This window comes from Sceloporus occidentalis, unplaced genomic scaffold (genome assembly GCF_023333645.1).
Source record: "Sceloporus occidentalis isolate IW3139 unplaced genomic scaffold, rSceOcc1.0.p SCAF_1, whole genome shotgun sequence".
Lineage (NCBI taxonomy): Eukaryota > Metazoa > Chordata > Lepidosauria > Squamata > Phrynosomatidae > Sceloporus > Sceloporus occidentalis.
Window position 1 is genome coordinate 293,512,715 of NW_028316981.1, and position 27,168 is coordinate 293,539,882.

A 27,168-nucleotide genomic window follows, 5' to 3' on the forward strand; every position below is an offset into this window, starting at 1 on the left:
AAACTTTGTTACTCTTGTTCTTGTGTATCTTCAGGTCATTACTGACTTATGGTGACCCTAAGGTGAACCCCTCATAGGGTTTTCTTGTCAATTTTCTTCATAAGGGGTTTGCCTTTGCCTTTCTCTGAAGTGAAAGAGTGTGACTTGTCCAAGTTCATCCAGTAGGTTTCCATTGCCAAGCAAAGATTCTTAGTTTGGCCTCCCAGTTTCCTAGTCCAAACTCAAACCACAATACCATTTTGGCTCTTCCAAGTTAAACATAGGACATCATAACTGTGCTGTATTCTCATTTGCAGTTATGGTACTGCTGCTATGACTACAAATGACCCTGAAACCCACCTTAAAAGACAGTTAGATGTCCAGAGTGACAGAGCTCTGTCTTGCTACTGAGCAAGATGCTGCAGGATGATGCTTTCAGCCCCATCCTGCCAGAGGAGGCAGGAGCAAAAGCAGAAGCAAATGACCCTTTGGGTACCTCTCATAATATTTCAATGCAGCATCACTCAACAGTGAGAGGGAGCTGATCACGGTGTCCTATAGCACCCTGCTTTGTGTTTGGTGTTAGTGCATGCAGTCCACAGACAAATAAAGGAGAAGGTGATCACTAGACAAATCCTATAAAAATGAGAGAGACAGAGAGAAAACATGCCCATTCTGATCTGCAGCAGTCAAGCATATTTTTTGTTTTGCTTACATTCATTTGCGCTGTGGAGAAAAATCAGTTATTTCCAATAATTTAAAAATTGCTGACTTTTTATATGTTTAACATATTTTGAAATAATACATTTCTTTCTTTTGAAAGAATACATTTAAAATGCTACATTTTAAAATCAGTTTTAAAAAAAGAAATAGCATGTCTTATTAAAGAAATCATTTGTGTTGCTTCCAGTGTCCATGATACAAGTGTGATTGCTTATGTAGGTGAAATATCAGCACGAGTTCTTGAGACAGGCATATCAACAACCTTGGAGAAGGGACAAGGTTTATAGAAGCATTTAAAAAACTGGAAAGAGAAAATGGATGCTATGCAATTGTGTTCTCCTCATGAAATTTCGGTGGATGTAGTCCTAATTGCCTCTTATCCTCTTGTCTTTTAGCTTGGTTTAATTTTGGATTTGGTGAAGAACTTTCCATGTGCAGCAACTAAGCGACGTAACCTCAGGAGAGCCCTTATTGAATACATGGAACGATTTGACCCTTGTCAATGCAAGCCATGTCCCAACAATGGCAGGCCTATCCTCTCTGGAACAGAATGCCTCTGTGTGTGCCAGGCTGGTACATATGGCAATAACTGTGAGCTAAGAGCACCTGATTACACATCTGGTACATTTTATTCATTTTATTTTTACTTATGTAATCTATACTTCATCTATTATAGACATCATTATCATTATCATCATATTTAAATCATTTATTTCCTAGCTTTCCCCCACTATTGAGACTCAAAGATGCTTTAAAAAGTTAAAACACATACAGATTAAAATATTTACAAAAAAGAAGTACAAAATATGTTGTTGTGCACCTTCAAGTCATTTCCTACTTATGGCTGCCCTAAGATGAACCCGTCATTCACGGTGTTTTCTTGGCAAGATTTGCTCAGAAGGGCGTTGCCTTTGCCTTTGCCTCTCTATGAGGCTGAGAGAGTGTGGCTTGCCCAAGACCACCTAATGAGTTTCCATGGACAAGAGGAGATGGAATCCATGACCAAGAGGATGGAATCCATGACCATAACAAGGCCTTTTAGTGAGGACACAGAAAGGGTTTTCTTGGTGGCTGCTCCTGGGTTTTAAAATTCTGTCCTTAAAGAGACTAGGATGACTTCCTCCTTGGTGCCATTCCTTAGCAAAACCTCTTCTGATAGGCTTTGAAGGAACTGACCACAAAGGCTTTTAATGGTGTGTGGTTTTATGGTATGCTGTTTGGCTCATTTTCACTTTTTGTCTGTTAATAGATTTGTTGTAAATGGTTTTATATATTCATACTGACTTTGTATATGTTTGTAGAGAGCCAGTGTGGTGTAGTGGTTTGAGCACCAAGGAGGAAGTCATCCTAGTCTCTTTAAGGACAGAATTTTAAATCCCAGGAGCAGCCACCAAGAAAACCCTTTCTGTGTCCTCACTAAAAGGCCTTGTTATGGTTGTTAGGATGATGAGAAAGCTCTCACCCAAGAACTTTCAAACTTGAGAAGTCTTACCTAGAGTTTTTCAGGATCTGAACACATGGGCTAAAAAGCTTGTGCCCCCCATGGCCTCACATTGTGCTAATGCCTTGGGCCAGGATCAAGCGGACCAGACACATATCTGGTGCATCTGGTCTGATCACAGTCCAAAGTGCTCTTAACCCAATTGAAAGAAACCAGCTGTTTGCTGCAGAGTTTCTAGAAACTCCACATGTAGCAAACCAGACGACCCTGTGTACACCATACCTGCCTTGCCATTGCAAGGCCTGTGACATCAGATCAGGCTACCTGGCCATGTGAGTATAGCCAGGCATCCCATTACAAGCCACTGCAGGGGTCTTCTCAGGAGAAGCAACAGCATAGGGCATTTCAGTAGTGGATCCATGGTGCAGTGATGGCTGGGTGTGTAAACACTTGCCCATCGCTGCACCAACCTGAGGACTGCCCCAGGTCAGGACTTGGGACAGGATAGCATGGGCTTGTCCCATGCCATCCTACCCATTTTCTTAGAGCCTCAAATAATCTGGATCCAAGATGCAATATTCCCCTTCACATTTCTTTCTGTCTCTAAATCAAAAGTATATAAGCCTCATCCCTTCTAATATGATTCATCCGCCCATTAGTTATATTATTTAATCCACAGGGGTTACAGAAGCATTCTTCATCTGATGTGTCTGCACCTAGAGGAAATACTAGGCCAGCTTTGTTTCACTGGGTATCAATGCTAAGCAGGAATAGGGTTATATATATATTTCAGTTAAACAATGAGCATTAGTTAAGTGCAGATATAACATCTGTATCCTTCTCCCTGTCAGAGAGAGAGAAGAACTGTTAAGCCAGTTTGAAGACTATAGTGTACAAAGCATTTAGCTTTAAACTGGGAAGAGCGTCATAGCTAATTGATCCCTCCTTGGGGCTTTCTTTTCATTGGGTTTCAGTTTCTGTGGATGGTTACTGGAGTTGCTGGTCCACCTGGAGTTCCTGTGATGCCTCCCATAAGAGACGCAGGACCCGGATTTGTAACAATCCTTCCCCCCTGAATGGAGGGAAACCATGTGAAGGTGAACAGGAGCAAGAAGAGGAGTGCCACTTTTCCATATTTGCTGACAGGTAAGAGTGAAATAGAAGGTTTGGTTGTGATAGGCTGATATGTAAGAGGCATACAGAAGAGGACTGTATGATGGTCGTATGATCCCACTTCAACCAACATGACTGCATCCTATGGAATCCTGTGATTTTTGCTCTGGTGGGGCATTAGAGTTCTCTGGCTGAGAATTCAAAGTGCCCCTTCCAAAACTGCAGAAACTGTGGCAGTTAAAGTAGAATCATACTGCTCTGATTGTGCAGTGTGAAAAGACCCAAGGTTGCAGATTCTGTTTCTGATCATTCCTGGGAAGCCTGAGAAAAAATCCTGTGTAAAACTCCAGAGACTACATTGCCATTTAGTCAGGAATGCCAGTAGGGCTGGCATCACCAGGTGGCACCCTAAAAATTTTTACCTGGTGTAGTATAAAAGAGTTACCCAGTGTGGTAACTCATGGTGTCGCACACATCCCATTGGCCTCTTCCCATGCCACACCAAAAAGAACAGCAATCCATACCACATAGGCACTGTAAACAAGTCACCATGGATGAATGTGATCATAGGTTTACTGCTGATGCCATGTGGGTTCAGGTGTATGTTTCTCGTGCCATCTGTCCCTCTTAAGTGAAGATACCAGGACTTTCTGTATGGAAATTATATGCTTTGCCCTACCACTGAAGTGTGGCCCATGGCTGTCTATAACGTTTCAACTCCATGGTTCTTTTCTTCTAGAGGGGCCCTGTGTATAAGTGATGATGAAGCAAAAAAGGAGAGTGACCTTGTGGTCCATCAACCTGAATTAGGATGCCTTAAACCAGATCCTCCAGAATATGGATTCATCAGGGTGAGTGTCTGAGGTTCTTATTGCTAGGGGTTGGAAAGACTATTCCCTGTTTCCAGTCTGTAATCATAGAGTTGGAAGGTGCATCATAGGCCATTGACCCAATACCCTGCTTATAGCTGGGGCAGCACCAGGATGTAGATATCCAAGCTCTTTTTGAAGACATCCAGAAAAAGAGACTTGATTACTTCTCAAGATAATTAATTCCGTTGCCTAACTGCGTGTACTGTCAAGAAGTGCTATTTTAAAGGATGCTTTTTAAAACATACCAAAATTGGCAGCATAGTCTTCTTACTTCTTCTGGCTCCAGCACATGATCACTATCTTAAGTGTTTGGGTTTTTTTCTTTTTTTAGCAGATGGGAAGATTCATAACAAATCGGGTTTTCATCTGTTATTTGGTATTCTAACAAAAAGGAAATTCCATCTTCAAAGGCAGTACAGCTCTGAGTGAAAGATGCTGAGGACAAAATGGTTGTCTTCATGCCCTGAAGTTTTAGAGAAGGGATGCACAAAATGTGGCCCATGCAATTTTTATGGCCATGAACCACAATTCCCCCATCAAATTTTATTCTTTGATTTCTTTTTTTTTAAAAAAAAAATCTGTTCCTGGAAATGTTCAGGTTCAGCAGTTTGTAATAAAATGGGCACAGCATCTGCAACCACTCCAAAACACATTTAGAAGTGTACTTCTAACTACATTGACTTTTACTTTAGCCTACAGTGGGTCATGGAATTGGAAAACTAGCACCCAAACCTCTGTTTTAAAGGCATTACAGCTGGAAACAAAATGGTAGCATAAATGAGCTTCAGTTCTAAGCAAACATAGTCAGTGTGTAGCACTGCAATAACAGGTGCATGCTGTCAGGTGGTTGTGGAGAAAGAACTCATAGGGTCAGACCAATGAGACTTTTTGATTGGGAGAGATCTTAACATCATCTGCCATCCACTGCAAGTTTCCCTGTCCAATCTGAGTTTAGTTGAAATTCTCACAGTGGCTGAGGGGAAAATATTCCACATCAGCAATAATGAATGGCTATGAAAATCCTTGTTACACATTTAAAGTATTTGGAGGTGGCTTAGACATGAACAGAAAAATAAGACTCTTTAACTTTAGCTTGGTAGATATGTAAACTTCTGAATATGGTTCGTTGCTATGCATCAGGACAGAGTCTTGCAGTTTTGGACTCTCCATGGCCATAGGCCATTGGTACTATTTACAGTGACTTCCAAAATTTATTACTATATCAATGGTTGGAAAGTTCTCTTGGATGCTTTAAGTCTTACTGAAATTAATGGAAGTTGGCAAGAGATCTGTGGTAATGAAATAGGGTTGGAGCCTGTTTTGACACTAAATATTTAACTCCATGAGGAAATTCCATAGCTTTAGATCAGAGTGGCCAAAATGTAGCACTCCAGATTGGACTGCAGGTCTCAGTATTCATCACTATTGGCTATGCTATGATGGGATTTGCAGTCCAACAATATCTGATGAACTGTATTGTGGTTGCCTCTGCTGTAGATCTGACAAGTACAACAGTTTAACATAAACTTAAGTTGTATCTTTTGTTTGAATGCAGTGTTTGACAATTTATACATGTTTTGTCCCAGACTGACTCCCTTTCCCTTGTTAATTTCAGAATGAAAAGAACCATTATGCTGTTGGTGAAGTTGCTGAGGTTGTGTGCCTGAGTGGATACAGTCTTGTGGGATATCCATTCTTTCGCTGTCTGTCAGATCAAACATGGGTACAGAGGCCTGTTGAATGTCGATGTAAGAACAAGAAAAATGCTCACAATTAAACTTGTAAATTAGGGAAAGTAAAGAATTATTTAATAATTTAATGTGTCAGAGGATCAGGTGCATCAATAGAAAGGTGCAGAGAAATGAGGACCACACCTGGTGACACCTTTGGGGGGACGGTGACAGCGGGTTCACTGGTGGAAAGAGGTGCAAAAGTTCCAGGACCTCCCTCTCTCCCATCCAGCCAGCAGTTGGAGGACTGAGATGGAGGACTCAGCCTGCCACCCACACTACTTGTCTCTATCAATGCTTGCTTCTTTGGGTGGCCATGACACCCTAAAGTGATGAGCATTAGCAGCCGTGGTGGCAGCAGCAAGAACATAGAGGACATGGCTCACTACCCCTGCTACCATTGCTGTTTTCCCTGCTACCACTGGTTTTCCCACCTTTTTGCTCCTGTTTTGACTTTGCCACTACGCTGCCATTGGACCTGCCCAATTTAATTTATAATGGCCTGTTACAGACAGCCAAAATAAAGCTGCTTCGAGTCACAGTGGAGGTATAGTGTTTCAATGATGCATGCGTCCTAAGAGTCCAGAAATCGCACCAAAGCCACGCTCCAGCCCTAAGGACTGGAGCGTGGCTTTGGTGTGGCTTCTGGACTCTTGCATCATTGAAACACCATACCTCCACTGTGACTCGAAGCAGCTTTATTTTGGCTGTCTGTAACAGGCCAATATTATCCTATAATGCTTTTATAATTGTATGTTCACCATAGCAGAACTGCTTTTGGCAATGAAGGCACAGTGTAGGGATTCGAGTTGAAAATAATTTAACCTAAATCAAATTAAACAAATGAAATAATGTCACCTCCCAAGGATAAAACATGTTCTCTTTAGGCAACTAGCTCCTATTGGATCAGACTGTCGATTTTAAAATTGTTGTTGTTGTTGTTGTTAACATTTGCATTTTAACCACAAACCTAATAGGAAAATATCTTGGTTCATCTTTCATTCTTTATTTAACTGGCACACTTTTTGTCATAACATATTATTTTCAGCTCTTTTTTCCTACAGTGTCTGCTTGTCCCAGACCATCAGCATCTCAGGATGTCTCCATTTCCCCATTTAAAAGTGAATACAACATTGGAGAAACTATCCGGCTAAGGTGCCCTGCAACCTTTGAGCTAAATGGTCAAATGCAATACACTTGTGGCAAAGGCCCATCCTGGAAGCCTCCCATTTTGAGACGACTTACTTGCGAGAGAGGTAAAGGCAACAGAGACCTGGGACACCCAGATTTAAATTATTCCTCAGCCACGAATCTCTGGAGTCAGTCATGCTCTCTTAGGATGTATCCACGTGGCAAAATTATAGCAGTTTGACAACAGTTTAACTGCCATGACTCTAGTCTGGGATTTGTAAGTTTGGTGATATATTCCACCTGGTCTGTTAGAGCACTCTGGTGTGTCTTCAAACTACAAATCCCAGGATTCTGTAGGCTAGTGATGTGGCAGTTAAAATGGTGTTGAACTGCTTTAATTCTGCAGTGTAGTTACACTGTTCATCTACCTTGCTTTGCAGTGTGGGTTTGTGGATAAAATTGGGACCACACGTGAGTAGGCTGCTCTGAGCAAGATGAAGATTTTAATTCACTCTGGCCTTTCAGATAATTTACAATTTATAGTCTGGGCCTCTCAGTTTCTAATCTACATTTGAACTGTATGTTAATTTTAATAACATGTACAGTCGGCCCTTCTTATACACGGATTTTTTATACACAGATTCAAGCATACACGGTTTGAAAATGTTCCAAAAAAGTATAAATTTACCTTGATGTTCCATTTTTTATTAGGGACACCGTTTTGCTGTGTCATTATATTTAATGGGATTTGAGCATACACGGATTTTGTTATACACGGGGGATCTTGGAACCAAACCCCAGCGTATAACAAGGGTCCACTGTACTTTTTTACATTGTATTTTAATGTTGCATTGGTCTGTGAGCTGCTCAGAGAACAAGTGTTATACTCTAAACATATAGTTTAATAATAATAATAATAATAATAATAATAATAATAATAATAATACTCCCATACACCTACCCTATGAACTAGTTGGCTATATAAAGATTTCAACTTGTCTCCTCACACAATGCAAATTCTGTCTGCATTATATAGCCTTATTCGGGCATTAGAGTACACAAGTTTAAAAAAATAGTACCACATAGCTCCCCAATTTCCTCATATTTAGCAAGGAGGTCTATATAGAACATAGCACATCTATTTCCATTCACCTGAATTTGACTAAAACTTTTATTGAGATGCCTAACTGTGTTTTTTATATGTATGTTTGCTTTAGTGTGGAGTTTAGTACTGTACAAAATGTGCAGTCAGGGAAAAATGTGCAGTGGGAAAATGATAGTGTGCAGTATTAAAAAAATAGGAAAGAGACTACACACATTTAGCTTATTACGTGTTTTGGGGCATTTAATGACAAATTAGCACTCAGTTTCAAAGCAAAGTGCCCAAACAGCATTGATCTATCTCATAAGCTATGTTTGGGGGTTTTTTTTGGGGGGGAGGGGTTGTTTTTGTTTTTTGAGGGGGTAATTTGGTATAGTTGGAATATATCCTTTTTAAAAAGGTAAGGAAAACTTAAGTGCAGATATCACTGTTTAACATGGGGGCGATTATGGGCTAAGGTGATGAGGACATTGCATACAAAGACATTAAAGGTAAAGCCAAGGTGCACATCTATATCCATCAGTTTCTCTTGTACATTTACATATATTCAGTGCAGACACAAGGCCTGTATCACACAGGCATTTTTGTTTATTTATTCCTTTGAAATCATGACTTTCTCCACTCTTGCAGCTGATTACATTCAAGACCAAGGTAGCTGCAGTCCAGGCCAAAAGCTGGCTGGCTCTCAGTGTGTGTGCATGTCCCCAACAGAGGATTGTGGGTAAGCTATAACTAGGAAAACTTCACTTTGGGACATTTTGGAAAGTGTTTAAAGTCCTTAACAGGAAAGCATTAATGTCTGGATACAAATGAAGCCTTCTTCATGTGTTCTCCCAAACACGTTAGTGCCAAAAGTTGGAGTGGAGCTCTGCATACTGGCCAAGCCTATCAAATCTCCTTATCCATCCTTTCAGGTACCTGACATTCCTATGTGGAATGTCAGCATCTGTCTATTGTGACTATTATTTATTTCATTTGATTTATCAAGATAGTTACATCCTGATCCTCAAGGTGATGTGCAATAAATTAATTTATAACAATATATAATAATTCAACATGTGAAACAGTAAAGGATAATTTACATGTCAGTGTCAAAAGTCTAAAAACATGCTAAAGTACCTTAAAACAAATTAAGACAGTTTAAACCATGTACATGTTGTTTTCTTGGCAAAACATTTTCAGAGGGGGGTTTTACCTTTGCTTTCCTCTGAGGCCAAGAAAATGTGACTTGCCCAGGGTCACCCAGTGGGTTTCCATGGCTGAATGGGGATTTAAACCCTGTTTTCCAAAGTCCTAGTCTACTGCACCACACTGGCTCTCATGTACATGTAAATACTGAATAAAATCAACACCACAAAAGCTTTAATAACAAGGCATGTAGACAAATTTTTAAGTTCAAATAGGAATTCAGGTTTTTAATGGACCCATCCCTCCATCATTTTTATCAGAACAACACATGGAGTGTTGCTCAGGAACGTACAGTGAAATGTCAGGTTCTGTTGAATTTCCAGCAAATACAGATGTTAGAGTAGTTAGAAAGAAGGAAGGAGTAAGTGGATAGAGGATTGGTGGTTAAGACAGTCAATCAGTCAGGTTTAGAAATTCATGAATGGTTTTTAAAAGTCTAAATTAGCTGGAAGTGGAATGTATGAGAGAGTCTGAGCTGTGCTCTAAATGTATTAAATACTGCAGCTGTTTTGTTATGTTCAGCTTCTGTGAATAAAATATTGTTTTTGTATTTAAAAATTTTTTTGCTTCCAGGAAAGCTATATATTCTAAAGTTTGGACTGAGACACAGGCAGCAGTGAATAAAGAGGGATGATGACTGGTGGGGATTTAGGTTGCATAATATTTCACACAGGTATCTTGGGAGTATCTGGGAGGTCCTCAAAGTAGGTGGCCACATCAGTAGGACAGTAGGAAGTCCTTGCATTAGTGGCAGAGATGGAAACAAGAAGAAGGAAGGAAGGAAGGAAGGTGGTAGCAGCTCAGAGCTGCTCTGAGTCCCAATTTTGGGAGACAGATGGGATGATAATAATAATAATAATAATAATAATAATAATAATAATAATAATAATAATATAGTACAGGAATACCTGTTTAACCTAAATGAATATAAGTCTCCAGGACCAGATGAACTACATCCAAGGGTATTAAAAGAACTGGCAAATGTAATATCGGAGACATTGGCAATAATCTTTGAGAAGTCCTGGAGAACAGGAGAAGTGCCAGCAGACTGGAGGAGGGCAAACGTTGTCCCCATCTTCAAAAAGGGGAAGAAAGAGGATCCCAACAATTATCATCCAGTTAGTCTGACATCGATACTAGGAAAGATTCTAGAGCAGATAATTAAACAAAGAGTCTGTGAACATCTAGAAAGCAATTCCATAATCACAAAAAGTCAACACGGGTTTCAGAGAAACAAGTCATGCCAGACAAACCTGATCTCTTTTTTTGATAAAATTACCAACTTGTTAGATGAAGGGAATGCTGTGGATATAGTATATCTTGATTTCAGTAAGGCCTTTGACAAAGTTCCCCATGATATTCTTGCAAACAAGCTTGTAAAATGTGGGCTAGACAAGGCAACTGTCACATGGATTTGTAATTGGTTGACTGACCGAAGCCAAAGGGTGCTCAACAATGGCTCCTTTTCATCCTGGAGAGAAGTGACCAGTGGGGTCCCACAGGGCTCTGTCCTGAGCCCAGTGCTATTCAACATCTTTATCAATGACTTGGAGGACAAAATTGGGAGCATACTTATCAAATTTGCAGATGACACCAAATTAGGGGGAATAGCTAATACCCCAGAGGACAGGATCAAGATTCAAAATGACCTGAACAGACTAGAAAACTGGGCCATAGCTAACAAAATGAAATTCAACACGGAGAAATGTAACGTACTGCACTTAGGGTGGAAAAACGAGAAGCACAGATATAGGATGGGTGACACCTGGCTGAATGAAACTACGTGTGAAAGGGATCTAGGAGTCCAAGTAGACCATAAGTTGAACATGAGTCAAAAATGTGATGTTGCAGCAAACAAGGCCAATGCGATTTTAGGCTGTATCAATAGAAGTATAGTGTCTAGATCAAGGGAAGTCATAGTGCCACTATATTCTGCTCTGGTCAGGCCCCACCTGGAATATTGTGTTCAGTTCTGGGCACCACAATTCAAAAAGGACATTGAGAAACTGGAGCGTGTCCAGAGGAGGGCGACTAAAATGGTGAAAGGTCTGGAAACCATGTCCTATGAGGAACGACTCAGGGAGCTGGGGATGTTTAGCCTGGAGAAGAGAAGGTTAAGATGTGATATGATAGCCCTGTTTAAATATTTGAAGGGATGTCATATTGAGGAGGGAGCAAGTTTGTTTTCTGCTGCTCCAGAGACTAGGACCCGAAGCAATGGATGCAAGCTACAGGAAAAGAGATTCCACCTCAACATTAGGAGGAACTTCCTGACAGTAAGGGCTGTTTGACAGTGGAACAAACTCCCTCGGAGTGTAGTGGAGTCTCCCTCCTTGGAGGTCTTCAAACGGAGGCTGGATGGCCATCTGTCGGGGATGCTTTGATTGTGATTTCCTGCATGGCAGGGGGTTGGACTGGATGGCCCTTGTGGTCTCTTCCAACTCTATGATTCTATGATTCTATGATTAATAATAATAATAATAATAAGAAGAAGATGATGATGATGATGATGATGATGATGATGATGATGATGATGATGAAAGTCTTGACATTTGTTGGCAGCAGTGGTTTAGGCAGAATCTCATACCTGATGGAAAAGCAGGGGGTTATGTGGTAAACCTTCATAAGTCAGGACTATCATAGTTATTTTCCCTCAAGGAAGAGCATTTGGCCTTCAGTACTGTTGCCAGGTGAAATAAGGGATAGGGTTCTAGTTCCATTAATGGTTGGGTACAAGAGGAAATTTCAGCATGTGTCCTTTGCCTGAAAATTCAGCACCTGCTGAAATTCCCTCTTCAGTGCAGGCATTGAGGGGCAAAGGCCCTGTCGCTTGGCAGTGCAGACCTTCAGCAATTTGTGTTTTACAAATTAAGGCCCTCTTGTTTTTCTGCAGATAGATAAAAGAACAAAGCTTAATTTTAAGCCATGCAGCAAATACTGTGCTAATCTTTCAATTCCCTTAATCATTAGAACAGCAGTTGCTAAGTATGGGACTCCAGATGTATTTTTGGCCAACAACTCCTATTAGCCCTAGCCAACAAAGCCATGGGAAGAGGACTGATGGCAGTTGTAGGCTAATAACATCTGAAGGGCCACAGCTGGCTATCCCTGCATTAAGGCATAACGTCTCATAAAGTTTATGGCTTGCAATATAGCAACTTCTATATGGCTTCCAATATGACATTCTTGATGTATATCTGATGATGGTTAACACAATTTAACTTTGATGTGGCTTCTCAGATCAAGATGACTTTTTCTCAGCAGCCTCCAAAACAAATTCAAATTCAATACTCTTTGGGGTATACAAAGCTTAAAAAAAACTTCCTTGTTCCTTTGGATCCTTTTATTTCTCAATAAGATTTAACTTTGTCCTTTGGCAGCCACTACTCTGAAGATGTTTGTGTACTGGAACCAGCTTCTGAACAAACTCTTACAAAGCCCAGCTGCCAGTTCTTGGCAGAAAAATGCCTGAGAGAGCATTCCTTCCATTTCCTGCATTCTGGTCCCTGCCACAGTGATGTTGACTTGAGCTGGGCCATCGAAAGGGTCAAAATCTCTACAGGCAGCATAAAGAAGGAGCCCTGTGGCTATAATGTGTGTTATGACTGGGAGAAATGTTCAGGTATGTATGACTACTGGATCCTCTGATTGCTCAGGGTTGAGTCATGTACCTTTGCAGAGGTGGGGGAACAAATAACATATGCTGCTCCAAGCCTTACTGAACATCTCCTCCCATCAGTCTTTGGAATTACAGCAGTGGCAAATGGCTGCTCATGTTGGGGCCAGTGAAATCACTCTGAGTTTATTCTGAGCTTTAAAAGAACTTTTCACAGTCCTGAAACTATTTTTGAGACTACAGTTCCACACTGGGGATTGCTCCTTGGAAGTTCAGACTATTACCTGGAGCAGATTCACCAGTCAAATAACATAAAAGCCAACAACCACAACTCAGTTGCACCCCAACAAGTTGCAGAGCCCCATATTTCCTATTCCTGGAGTAAATGCTAGTATACTGAGTCTTCAAAAGTATCCCTGATTAATCAGGGGACAGATTTATATTTAGCAGTCCAAATACAAACAGTTTTCCTTTGAAGGTACCATATTGGAAAAGAATTCAAGTGGGCAGTTTGTCCACAACTATGCAGAGAGAAACCATGGCACATTAGACTTTACAGTAGGCCATCACTGATGCTTAGTTCCAGGACACCTATGGATATCAAAATCTGTGGATGTCCAACTCCCATTAAATACAATGGCATAATAAAATAGTATCCCTTATATAAAATGGCAAAATCAAGGTTTGCTTTTTGAAATGTATATCTATTTTTAAAAAATATTTTCAAGCCGCAGTTGGTTGAATCAATGGATGAATGATCTATTGATGTGGGTGGCCAACTGTATTAATAATTCAGATCATCATAGTAGAATGACTTGCACAATGTGCATTTAATTCCTAGTCACTGTTATTTAGTTTACATAGCTATTTTTCACATGGAAAGGATTTGCTTTCTTGGAAGCTTCACAGCATACTCTCTAGTTAAAGTACATTAACTGGAGATTATTTAATCATTAACCATTTTTTTCTATAGAAGCTTCTTTTATAGTGATCAATGTCCCAACCTCCTGCCTCCCCATTTTTGTCTCTGTTTCCTCACTCCCAGGTTGCAGTGCACCCTGGCCAACTGTCCACCCCTTCTCTAACCACTATACTACCCTGGCTCTCTTATCACTCATCTGTTGTCACACAGTGTTTTATGTTTATTGAAGAGATTACAGTGTGCCTCTGTGTGACTGTGTTGAAAGAAATAAAATCCCCAGGAAGTTATTGTATAACAGTTATTGAGCAACGAGGAGCAACAACAAGCAACAAGGAAAGTCATGGGTTTTCCTGTAAAGTTATGAACCGTTTGTTGGCTGACACATTATGCAGAATAATCCTGCCAGCAAAAGGGAAGGGCAATGACTCTGTGTAAACATAAGTTAGGAGAAGTTTGGTGTGGGAAAGAAATTTAATGGGAATAAGATATTCTCCCCTCCCTTTAATATAAGCCAAATTTTAGTGTACTATAAAAAAAGATAGCCTTGCTAATCCATGAGAAAACAACACCAATATCCACAACCAAAATGGGTCCTCATAAGAGTGCAAGCTTTAGGTTCTCTGGATACATGTCTACATGAGTCAAATGAAGTGGTAACACACACACACACACATCTTCACATGACCTGATTTCACAATGAAGGACCAAATCCCTGATTCAAGTATGTACTGTCTTCGTGATACCAGACTAGTTCTGCACCAGATCCACCCTTTCCCTCTCCTTGTTGTTGTTGTTGTTGTTGTTGTTGTGTGCCTTCATGTAATGTCCTTCTCATGACATCCCTAAGGAGAATCTACCACACATTTTTATGGGGCTGAGGATATGTGACTCTCCCAAAGTCACTCAGTGGGTTTCCATGGCTGAGCAGGGAATTGAATCCTGGTCTCTAGGGTCATGATCCAATGTTCAAACCACTACACTATGTTGGATCCCTTAAACAAGCTTAAAATAACTTATTTTTTGCTCTGGATTTTGCAGGAAAATCTGGAACGCTCTGTAGCAACAACAGCTGACTGTCTTCACAATGCATCTTGTTGTGCCATCCTGCAGCGGTGCGATTGGTGTGAGTTGTTCCTTCTGAGGTCACAACGAGGTACCCAGCCAAGTGATCAATACTGGGAACCTCATTTATGACCTGAGAAAGAATTATTCTCACCATTGGCACACGACACATGTCTAGATAGCCACCTGGTATTGCTATGGATTGTGGAGGTAATGGGGGAATCCAGGGCAGCTCCAGGCCAGAATACATGTTTCTGGCTGGTGTAGATGAGCCCTAAAACTCTTCCTTGGGATAATGAGTACAAAATGTTAGAATCAACAGAAAAAAATGTAAAAAATTAAACCAGTTATGATCATGTGGTTGATTGTTCAACCCAAGATGGATGTTGCAAATTGAATGAATCACTTGCTGCAGTATTAAGTCCCACCTAGCAATGCATACAGAAATAAAGAACTAATAATCAATACACAACTTCTCAATTGAAGAACTGAGCTCAGTGGCTTCATACCATGCTCTCAAAAGAAGACATTTTGGTTTGACATGCCCGCTCTAATAGCAGAAGGCAGAACTGTCACAATATGTTTTGCTGCCTGAGGAAAAGGAGAAGATGGCACCCACCTATGCTTCATTCCATCTATGGAAGCTGACCAGGCTAGCAGCTGAATTTAAGGCCCGGCTTTACGTGATGTCCTCATCACGTGCTAAGGTTGCCTCGGGGTGCTCTGCCCACATGCGGCCTAACCCTAGCACGTGATGGGGGCATAATTGTAGTGGCCTCCCATCTACACGGGGGCCACCATGATTACGTCACACACGCGCCACGTCCAAATGGTGCAGTGCATGTGTAACGTCACGGTGGCCTTGGCACGGCGTGTGAAGGAGCTCCAAAACGGAGCTCCTACTGAGGGTGCACCTCATTCCCACAGCCACCAAACTGCTGCGGGAACGACGCCAGGGGGAAAGGGGCCAAGTAGCCCCTTTATCCCCTAGCTGCAGCTCCCGGGGTGTCCTGGGGCATGAAGTCCCAAGGACACTCCTTTTCAGGACCAGGGAGAAGCAGCATTTTGCCACTTCTCCCTGGTCCCAAAAAGCACCTCTTGGCTGTTGGTGTGGCTGCCCTGGCCACAATCTGTGGAGTAAAGGGGTGCATGCAGGCCACCCCAAAGGGGCAGTCTGTACCCCGCCTTAGTTAAACTCTGTCAGTAGGACAGCATCTTTAGCAATACCTTAGTAGGGATATATGAGGAATCCACTGAGATGGAGCTTTCTTTTACTTTGTTTTATTTTATTTGAGATTTCCCCAGTCCTTGCCACACACAAAGAGTCACATACCATCTTGAAACATTGCAGGACCAGCAATGCATTATACAGAGTAGGAGAAATTTATCTCTTTAAAAGACGTGTACATTTAAATGTTTATGAACATGCTTTAATCAATGTTGGGTACACTCAAATTGGAAAAATGAATACTTTTTAAAAAGGCAAATGCAGTCTGAGGTCAAATCTAGAAAAGCAGTCCAGTTTTGAATGGTGTTTCAAAGTCAGATTCAAGAGCTTAGCCAAGGTCATGTACAGCAGAGTAGAGAAGAAACAGCAGACAATTCAGGAACAATGGCACTGCAAGACAGGAAATATGAGTGGTCAAGTTTCACCACCTTCTAGTTTACAAAGAGGTTGGGGCTGGTGTAGTTCTAGCAATGGAAAGACCGGACGTGAAAGTCAGAGCCATGCTAAAACAGAATTTAAAACAAACCTCAAGGTTCCCTGCTTTGAAGGGGACCACAACTTTTGAGGAGTCCTTTTACTTCTAAGGACCATAGAGTTTCATGGCCTTGAGAAATGTGCTTCAAGGAAACTATCATTGCTGAGGGACTTGCCCTAGTATTTCAAGATGTATGTGGGAGAACTGATAGTACTGTTGGGGACATGGGGTTATGGGAAGTACAGATATAGATTCTGGCCCTTGGCTCATGATGGTGTGGACATTCACATGTAATAAGTAGTAAAGGCACTTAAAACTGGGGAGAAACAGATGTCAGTTGAACCTTCATAGAGAAGTCTGTCAGCAATCCTTTAGAGTATTTGGCTATTCTAAGCAAAGATTTCACCTGTGGAGACTAGAGATGGTGCTGTCTGAAGCAGTTGTTTCACTTTGCCTAGTGGTAGGGATGGCTCTCTCATAAGCTGTAGACTTTCTAATCTCATTCCTCTTTTCAATTAAAATAATAATAATGATAAGTGTAATTCAGGCAGCGAACACTCCAAAAATGTGGTCTTAGAGCCTTACCGCACTAGACGAATGCCGCTCAGAAACAGGATTTTAAAAGTAGAAAAAAACCCCTCACAAATACAGGATGTTTGTCAGACGCGTTTGCACCAAACAGCAATAACACAAAAATAAAGCCAACAGAAAATGGACAAAAACAGCACCTTTTTACTTTTGGGAAGTTCCAGAAGGTAAAAAAAAGATGTCATTTTTGTTCACTTTACATTCGTTTTATTTTCACATTATTGCTGTTTGGAAGAAATGTTGTCTGAAAAACATCCTGCATTTGCATTTTTTTCTACTGTTAAATCCCATTTCTGAGCAGGATTCATCTGGTGTGATAAGGTCCTTAGAATAGAACCATGGTTTTGGAATTTTCACTGCTTGAATTTGACTTTTTAATTTTTTTTTTAAAGAGAGGAATGAGATCTCCATGCTCCATGGGTGAAAATTTTGCTTAGACAGGAAAGTAAGATACAGTAGAACAGACTGAATCTGCAGATTAAAGTGTTTTATCAAATAAGAGGTTTTAATATATCTCTGGTTTCTATATATTTGACTAAAACTAAAAAGTCATTTAAATTTTTCTAGAGTCACATTGGGAATGCTTCTGCCTGCTGCCAAACCAGTGCCCACGAGGTAATGAGGAGCAAGTTTTCTGCATTCAAATTAGGTCACGAAAAATAACAGCCAACCTCTGCATGCTGGGGACAATGAAATGTTCCAAAAGGAACTTTGAAGTACTACATGAAGGAAGTTGTTTAGAGTGAAAGCCATCAAGCTCAGGAGTGGACTGCCTGCTCTTCTAGCTGTTGCTTTTATGCTGGGCCTCTTGCCAATAAACCACCGCTAGTCCCAACAGCTGATATAAAACAGCAACCTAAGTATTTCAGCTCTCTGGCCCCTTGTGTTCCACAGAAAAATATAATAGAAATTGCCTATAACTCAATAGCAGATCATATGTTTTGTAGGCAGTTTGAAAATGTTACTTTCTGGGCTACAGTTTCAAGATTTTCCTGGTCATCATAATAATGGGCCATGCTGGTTTGGGGACTTTGGGTATTGTAGTCCAGAAATTTAACTTTTCCAAAGCTTTGGCAAAAGAAGCTGTAGTGAGGTAGTATTTTTCCAAGGTCTGGCAAAAAACCCAAAATCTCCACAAGAAAGGATCTCAAAACAAGGTTGGAAAGACCTCTGCCTGAGACCCTGAAAAGAGCCACCAACAGCTGATATTGATAATGCTGAGCCTCATTGCCCATCAACATTGTTTGATTGACCATCAGCATTCTAAATCCATAAGGCTGTTGCCTTTCCATTAACTACAGTACCCATCCAAAGATGTTTCACTCCCTCAAATAAAGCTGCAAGAAGAAAGGCCCAGAAGAGTAGCCTTAATTTCCAGTTTTTAGAAAGAGAAGAGGATCGGGATCAAGTTGTAAAATGTCATTTTAACATCCTAAAAGTTGCCTACCCAGAAGAAAGCCTTGTTGAGTGTAGTGAGACTTATATGTGCATGTATAGAGGAGTGCATCCCAGTTGTGTTTCCAAACAAGCAATGTGTTTACATGTTTAATTGTCAGGAAGACTTAGTTTGAAATCTTCCTGTCTACTGCATTAGACTTTTATATGATTTCAGGTCTGTAGCATCCACAATGTCCCCAATATAGACTCAGCATTAATACACTGTGAACTTGGGGCCACTTGGCTAAAATTTCAGGAGCTAGGTTTCTGTTCTGTTAAAACTTAACTAATACAAATAAATGTCAACTCAAAAATACAATTTGCATTTCTTTGCTGGAGTGAGTCCTTTAAAAGAAATAGCTTCTCGATATCTGACTGAATGTGTGACTGAATTGTGTACACCTTAGCATTTCTTTTGTCATATGGTCAACTGGACTTGGCATTTTGTGGCTTCCCACACATAGCTTTTAGTGCACCAAGGTAAGTCTGCCTCTTTTTTCACTGGTGATTATTAATTTTTATGTTGAACTAAATATTAAAAATATTTTCCATCCATTGGCTCAGTCATAAATCAGACTATAGTCAAGAAATCAGAAGACTATGATGTGTAAGGGCAGCTATGAAGGAATTGGATAAATTCCTCAAATGCAAAGGAATATGATTGAATACAAAAGTCAGGATCATCCCAGCCATAGTATTTCTATGTATGATTTGTAAGCTGCACAGTGAAGTAAGCTGACAGGAGGAGAATTGACTCATTTGAAGTATGGTACTGGAGTTCTGCAGGTAGCATGGACCTCTAAAAAGACAGATATATGGATCCTCTAGAACTAAAAATGACTAAACTGAGGCTATAGTACTTTGAGCATATTGTGAGACAACATGATTAATTAGAAAAGATAATGATGCTTTAAATTTTAGGGCAATATCACACTATAGCAATAGCAGCTACATTTTAACTGCCATGGCTGCCTCTTGAGGAATTCTGGTTTTTGTAGTTTAGGGAGGCCTAAGAGCTCTCTGGCTGAGAAGTCTAAATGCTCCTCCCTAAACTGCAAATCCCATGATTCCATATGTGGCAGCCATAGCAGTTAAAGTGAAATATTAGTTTAGTGTGTTAATGGCGGGATACAGACCACCCAAAACGGGCGGTCTCCCTCCACCCTAGTTTGCTCCGCAGGGAAGCCACAGCCTCCAGACTGCAGGACTTCCCCACAGAGCAAAAAGAACCCTTAAAAGACGGGTTCTTTATGTGGCGCGCTTGTGATGCCACAATGCACCAATGGCACACAGCGTCACAAGTGCACTGGGACGTGCGGACACTAGGCATCCATCATGTCAAAATGGCGGTGCCCATGTAGACAGGGCACTACCATTTTGATGTCCTGGCGACATACTAGGGTTAGGGAGCGTCTAAAAACTACACTCCTGGGCAACCCTAGTACGTCATCAGGACGTACTAAAAGGCCCATGTAAACAGGGCCATGGTCCTTTAGTTATTGGAGAAAGGGGGAAGGAAGACTGCATTACAGGTGAAGGAAGCCACAGCCCTGAGTTTGCAAGACTAACTAGGGCTGTTGATAACAAGGTGTCTTGCCTCTCATTCATAGGATTGTCATAAATTGAAGCCAACTTGATAGCAATTAAAAACATTTATGTATTTTTTAAAAATGCATTGCAGAGGAATGCAGTCAAAGGCCCATATGATGTCAGGATGCTGTAGTTGTGACATTCTTCCATTTACTAGGGAACTGGACAAAATCTAGTACAGTAGCTACTGGTGGTGAATCTGTGCCAAGTTTTAGTCCAAACTTTAAGGATCCAATAAGTTGCTGAATCTATTACACCAAGACAAAGAGGGTGGATGCCAGGTTTTGGGTTAAGTGAGATGGTTATAACTTTAATACATTGAATTAACTAGAATAATTGTCAAGTCATTTGGATCTATCTGAAAGAAGAGAAGATAGGCAAGAGGGGAAATGAAAGTAGAAGAGGGTAAGAGGATATAGAAAGATGTTGAAAGATGTATAAGGAAGAGGATGTAAAAGAAAGTAGAAGATAAGAGGATGTATTAAAAGAAAGAGAAGAAGGAAAAGGAGACAGAAGGAGATTGGAAGGGGGAAGAGAGAGATAGGAGATAAGAGCGATTAGAGTGGGGAATAGAGAGAAGTTAGAAGAGGAAAAGAAAAGAAAGGATAGATCAAATGACTTGATTGAATATGATATTGAAAAGATAAAGAAATTTCATTTAAATAGTAATTATAGTTTTATTATAAGATCATAGGAATATAATATATTAATATAATTTTGATGGGTTAACACACTTATAGTGTAACTATGATTCTACAAAAATATATGAGATTGTAATAGAAATATGATGGTGGAGAGTTTTGAATGTATAAATGTATTATGTTTTAATTTGAATATTCAATAAAAATATTTTTAAAAAATAACTTTAATACATTGAATACAAGCAAATACACTGCATGCATTTTGGGGGAACTGGTTCAGCACTTTGTATAGTTCCTCCTAGGTATAGGCTAAAACCTAGGATGGATTTACCACCCCACTGGCAAGGCCACTTCTGATGATCTTAAAACCTAATGTGCTCATACGAGGAGTTACACTCCTTCAAATAACCTGGACCCAAGTTGCTAAGAAGTCACCACTCCAGTACTTTGACCAAAAATAGGATGTTGGAAACTGGCCTATAACCACACCCTCCTTCAGGCACATTGGGACCCTGCCTTGTTGTAAAAAGGCATTATCATTTCCTTTACCCACTCAGCCAGTTCTCCTCTGGTCTATTTAATTAGCCAAGAAAGGCAAGTATCTAGTACACATATGGTGGCTCTCACCTCCCCAAAGATCCTGTTCACATCCTCAGGCTACACAAATTGAAAAGTATCCATCAGTACTGGACAAGCAGGGGCCAAGGTTGCATCCACCAGAACAGTATCAATTCAGATATCTATATCAGAGTAAATTTGATTGATTTTATTTACAAAATGGTAGGCAAATTCTTTGCAGCAAGCTCTGGATTGCATTCTCCTCTGGATTAGATCGTAACAGATCCCTGGCCAAACAAAACAGCTCTGTGAACAATTCTATGGAGCTGCAATGTTTTTAGAAAGACGCTGTCCTTTTTGTTACCTTTATTGCCCCATCATAAGTCTTCAGATAGATTTTAGCCTGTTTTCAGCTGGACTCACTCTGAGTTTTCTGCCACTGTCGGTCTAGTCTCCATCTCATTCATTTCTTTGCTGCCAGCTCCTTAGAAAACCAGGCAGCTGGTTTAGCTCCATTCTAAACTTGAGACAGAACATTTAGGAGCTATCATGTCAACTGCCTTGGTCATTTCCCCCATAATGAAGTGCTGATGTTATGTTGAAGATGTTGTGACAAAATAAGTGATAGGAATCATATGTGGCTAATGTATCCAAAATATGTAGATTCTGTGAGGATATATTAGTTTGTAAATTCTGGAAGGATGCACAAGTCAGGTATTAGGCTAAAAAGTCTGCTTCAGCAGGGCAGTGTTTATAATTTCTATATTTGAAAGCAAGGAAAATAAAGCATGTAAGATCATAATAAGATTAGGGACAGGAAACATAAAAATATACATTTGAAAGCCATTTATTGCTTATATTACTCAAGGTAATACTGGACATAAACCTCCTTTGGATCAAGAGAAATTTGGGGGGAAATATTGAAAGGTAGCATTAATATGTAAACATGTAATTATTTGGAAGGAAATATATCTTTATGGTGATTGAAATAGATAAGGTTAAGACATCATGATTCAAGGAGGGGGGGTTCAAGTGAGGGATAGAGAAAGGTTTTTTTTTAAAAAAAATACAGTATTTCTAGGAAGAATAATAATACTCTTTTAGCATCATTCTTGTAACTCCAACCTATGTGATGTTACAAGGTGTCTTCCCTAGGTCTCAGGGATTTGGTGCTGAAATCTCAGGGCCTGCAATAGTCCTGACATGACAATCCTAGGTCAGGTGAATTAAGACAGGTTCAATGTGGTCCCACACATCATTTCTGTCTAATACTTCAGTGCACACTATCCAAATAAAATGTTTCCCATCTATAAAAGATATACAGTGATTTTTCCCTTTGCATTTGACATCTTGCTATATTCTGCATGCTGCATTTTTGCAATAACAACAACAACTCATATTGCAAAATGTGGCCAGATAACATCCATTGCTAATAGAAAATGGGCATCCATAAAAACCATAATTAAAAAGAATAAATAATGCAACAAGAACATATTTTAATAACAAAGAATGCCATACAACTAAAAGATCAAACAAACTCCCAGTTTATTCATCTCACCATTGACGTTACAAAAACAGACTATTCAGTTTCAAAGAGTTTATTTATCAAAATGAAGTCATAATACAGTGCTTTCAGAAGACAATAAATTGAAGGTAAATATTATTATGACTGACATGAAAATATGGGGATACATTTAAAGCTTAGAAGAGCTTTTTTTATCAGGGATTTCAACATGTAAAAAAGAAGAAAGAAAGAAAGAAAGAAAGAAAGAAAGAAAGAAAGAATAAACCAAAGAGAGGAGTGGCAAATCATTCCTAATCTTGATGCTGAATTCCAACTTTAGAAAATGGAGGTGGGGTGTTGCAGGTGGATACCAACAGGGCAAAGGGCCAAGGGTCTTGGACACAGAGCAAGGACAGAGACTGCAAGGCCAAAAGAGATTGCATGAGCCCAAATGTAATTCTCATTTGATATTTTACCAAGAATACAAAACACAATCAATCCTATCCATGGCTGGTGTTGTGGACCATCTGGTTATTTCCAAATTATGGCAACCCTAAGGCAAACCTATCATGAAGTTTTCTTGGCAAGATTTGTTCAGAGAAGATTTGCCATGGCCTTCTTCTGAGGCTGAGAGAATATAACTTGTCTCAGGTCACCCAGCAGGTTTCCATGGTTGTGTGTGGTTTGATCCCTGGTCTCCAGAGTCCTGGTCCAACATTCAACTGGCTTCTTAAATGAAGTGACTTTGCTAAAATGGATAAAAGTGATAAGTTGCCTGATAAGTGAAGGATCTACAACAATTTTTTTTATAAAAGATTGGAAAACCTCTAAACTCTCCATTTAAATCAAAGTTGAGGGGATATATATATATATATGGCTTTGAAGACTAAACTGCTAACAAAAGGTGCTATTTGTGAGAGTCTACATGAATGAGATATTGAATGATATATTTAATGCATTAATGAATGTATGCACAGAGGTATATGTATAGAAACTGACTTAAGTGTGACTTTAGAGAGTATTGAGGGGTTTCAATCCCATGCAGAGGATTATAAAGAAAATAGTTAAAGAAAATGAAAAACAGATTGGCTTAAGTAAAAACAATTTCTGAAAAGTAGGAAGTATTACATAATGAAAATGTTATGGATGTTATTAGGTTGTGTTGTACTGAAGGATATTGTAGATATGGAATGAGATAGATAGATAGATAGATAGATAGATAGATAGATAGATAGACAGACAGACAGACAGATAAATCTGGAACCTGAGGCAGATTCATCATTCCAGTTACATGGAAACCAACACCCACCATTCTTTATAGGTGTAATAAATGGTGATTAGAATATATACTTTTCAAAAGCACGAGCCTGGGATTGTTGGCAATGGGACATTGTAAGCTGTTGCTGCAGCTAATACATTAAACTGTGTGTATTTGTATGCCTCCATCTTTTGTAGCTTGATCCTACTGGAAAAAATGGAAAAAAATAGCTTGCTCTTTTTCATTTTACTGAGTGCTATAATTAAGAGAACTTTTGGGTGCTACTGTGATCATTATTCCTGGAGTTCCTGGTCCAGCTGTTCAAAGACTTGCAACTATGGGATACAAAGTAGATCAAGGTGGGTATAAGCACTGATATATATTTCCAAAGAGGAGAAACTGTTACCTTCATGAAAAACAATATTTAATATAAGTACTGGTGATATATTATAGAAAGTTCTGTTAATATTGTTGTTCCTCTTGATAGCCAGAGAAAAGAATTTCAGGAGCCATTTCTCAGTGAACAGGGGGACAGACCATTGTTGATCCCAGTGGCTGCTCACTAATAAGTGGAATTTAGGGGACTTTCCTAAACTAGGAGCTACATAGGGATTATGAACACATAGCAATTATGAATGCATAATTGTACTTGCCCAACAGGATTCCTGCCAGAGTTTGGATATTACTTTTTAAGAGGAAATTTAGTATTATTTTCAAGGCCTTACAAAGTAGTTAGTTATCACTAGGCTTACAACCTTTTAAAAGTATTCCTTTATAATAATTTATCTCTAAAGTGGTTAAGTCCTAGGATATATACACACACACCTGTGAGTATCAAAACTCATGGTTGTTCAAGTCCTGTTCAGTATATAGTAATGTCATAGTAATATGGTGCCCCTTATATAAAATAGCAAAATCAAGGTTTCCCTTTTGCATTTGTTTTTTTAAAATTTAAACATTTTCAAGCCTCAGATGGCTAAATCTGTGGATAAAGAATCCATGGATAGAGAGGGCTGACTATAAAACAGACACTTAAAGCTATTTTCCCCAAAACACACCTGAATGGTAAAGGCCACTGGACTGTGATACAAAATGTTATCGCCTCCATCCACCACACTGTTACCTCAACACACACAACAGAGTTTGAGGTATTAGCATGGGCCAACCCTTTAGAATGGCTAAGACTTTGCTACTGTGCCTGATTTCATCTTTGGTATCTGTGAGAATATCAATGCATGACCAAGACTGGCTTGACACTCCTGTAATATATTTCCCCTATCTGCCTCTCTTGGCACTTGCTGCCTCTGGGCTTATGTTAAACTTATTTTAAAAGTATGCCAACAAACCTCCAGCCAAAATGGTGACTAAAGGTAGCCTGATAACTGTGTTTGTCTAGCATATGGATGAAAAATTGTATGGGGAGTAGGAAGATGTTTCTATATATTTTTGCATGTGGTGCAGGGCAATTTTTACCTGAAAAACCACACCAAAAACTTTGACAGGCTTTTTAGGTTTAGCAGTGGGTCTGGTGGGCTGAAAAAGAGGGCTCCAGCACTGCACTTTTCTCACTCCACTCAAATCCCTTTCTTGCTTCAGGCTGCATCTGCACTGCAGAAATAATGCAGTTTGGTATTGCTTTTACTGCCATGGCTCCAGTCTATGGAAACCTAAGATTTGTAGTTTGTATCAGAGTTCTCTGACAGAGAAGGCTAACTATCTCACAAAATTACAAACCCCAGAATTCCAGAGTACTGATCCATGGTAGTTAAAACGGTGTCAAACTGCATTATATCTTGCAGTGCAGATGCAGCCTCAGTTTCTCCTATGTTTATTTTTTCCCTTTCTTTCCAACCCAAATAGGAAGGAAGTTACTAATATTGAATTCTCAACCCTTGCTACATGTTGTTGGAAGTGAGTGTACCATAGTAGACCCATTCCACCCTATGAATATGTTAGGTGGGCCTTGTGTATCCCTCACACCCTTTACCAGGAATGAAACACCAGAACTAATTGAAAGTAATATCTTCATCTTTCAGACTGAGAAACTACGATGAGTATTATTTTAAGAATTCATGTGCAACATTGTGTACGTGGAGTGAATCTCGGGCATGTAACCAGGAGGCTTGCCCCATCAATTGTCAACTCAGTGACTGGGCCATGTGGTCAGAATGTGACCCATGTGTTAAACAACAAGTAAGCAATCTAGTAACAGGATACATGAGCAAATAAGTTTGCAGACTGCTACTCTCTCAGTAGTGAAGGTGTTCTTCTGTGTCTAGTTCCTTATGTAAATGATGCAAGCACAATCAGGTATTGTTCTCAATGAAGTTGCTACTGCATATTGCTGAGATAACCAAACAGATGAAATGTTTTCAGTTTAGAGCTTGGAAAAAATACTTTCTTTTTGGACTGCAACTCCCAGAGTTCTTCAGCCAGTGCCATAGGCATCTGGATCTTTCCCCAATATCCAAACAAGGTAGCTCTTGTCTTGGTCTAGTTTTTGTGAATTTCCAGGACAAACTATGGTTTTTTAAAACCTGGGGCAGGAGGTGTAGTTCTTCCACTCAGGACTTTTCAGTACAGTTAGGGGCAAAGTCTCATGTCTCTTTCTATTTTTTGCCTCCCTCCTTTACAGCCTGAGCATACCACTGATGCCATGTTGAATGAGGTGTGAGCTTTCCCACATAGGTTCTCCTCTGACCTGCCTTCTGTTATTATATTTCTGGGTAGAGGATATAAAATACTGTTTACAGCACACCTCAGAAAAAAAGAAAGACTGTGTATTTTGGGCATGATTGGATGTGGGGGTGGTAAAAACCTTTACGAGGTCTGCAGCTCAGGAACAGAACAGCCCAACATGTACTGCAAGAGGAGGAAGAGGAGTCTGTAGCTGCATGATGGATTTATATAAGAGCAATATGATCTTGCCAGTTTTATTCTGAATTTCCTTTCTAATTATGCTCAAGAAAGAATCCTCCTATTTGTATAGTAGTTTAATGCTGGGTTGCTA

General features: G+C 39.9%; 2 protein-coding genes across 4 annotated transcripts in view; both read left to right on the forward strand.

Annotated features, from left to right (window-relative positions):
* The window catches only part of LOC149324080 (complement component C6-like), a 54,107-nt gene extending 35,181 nt beyond the window's left edge, over positions 1–18,926 (forward strand). The window contains exons 10-17 of the mRNA XM_089496166.1: positions 1,098–1,323; positions 3,118–3,289; positions 3,996–4,107; positions 5,744–5,876; positions 6,923–7,114; positions 8,722–8,812; positions 12,660–12,901; positions 17,738–18,926. Of these exons, the coding sequence (XP_089352292.1) occupies positions 1,098–1,323; positions 3,118–3,289; positions 3,996–4,107; positions 5,744–5,876; positions 6,923–7,114; positions 8,722–8,812; positions 12,660–12,901; positions 17,738–17,916 (1,347 nt within the window). The 3' untranslated portion in view covers positions 17,917–18,926. The remainder of the gene's footprint in view (positions 1–1,097; positions 1,324–3,117; positions 3,290–3,995; positions 4,108–5,743; positions 5,877–6,922; positions 7,115–8,721; positions 8,813–12,659; positions 12,902–17,737) is intronic.
* Positions 18,927–18,998: 72 nt separating this feature from the next.
* LOC149324081 (complement component C6-like) overlaps positions 18,999–27,168 on the forward strand; it is a 44,312-nt gene continuing 36,142 nt past the window's right edge. For all 3 annotated transcript variants that reach the window (XM_089496134.1, XM_089496143.1, XM_089496153.1), the window contains exons 1-3: positions 18,999–19,087; positions 24,356–24,517; positions 26,195–26,351. In XM_089496134.1, the coding sequence (XP_089352260.1) occupies positions 24,375–24,517; positions 26,195–26,351 (300 nt within the window). In that variant the 5' untranslated portion in view covers positions 18,999–19,087; positions 24,356–24,374. The remainder of the gene's footprint in view (positions 19,088–24,355; positions 24,518–26,194; positions 26,352–27,168) is intronic.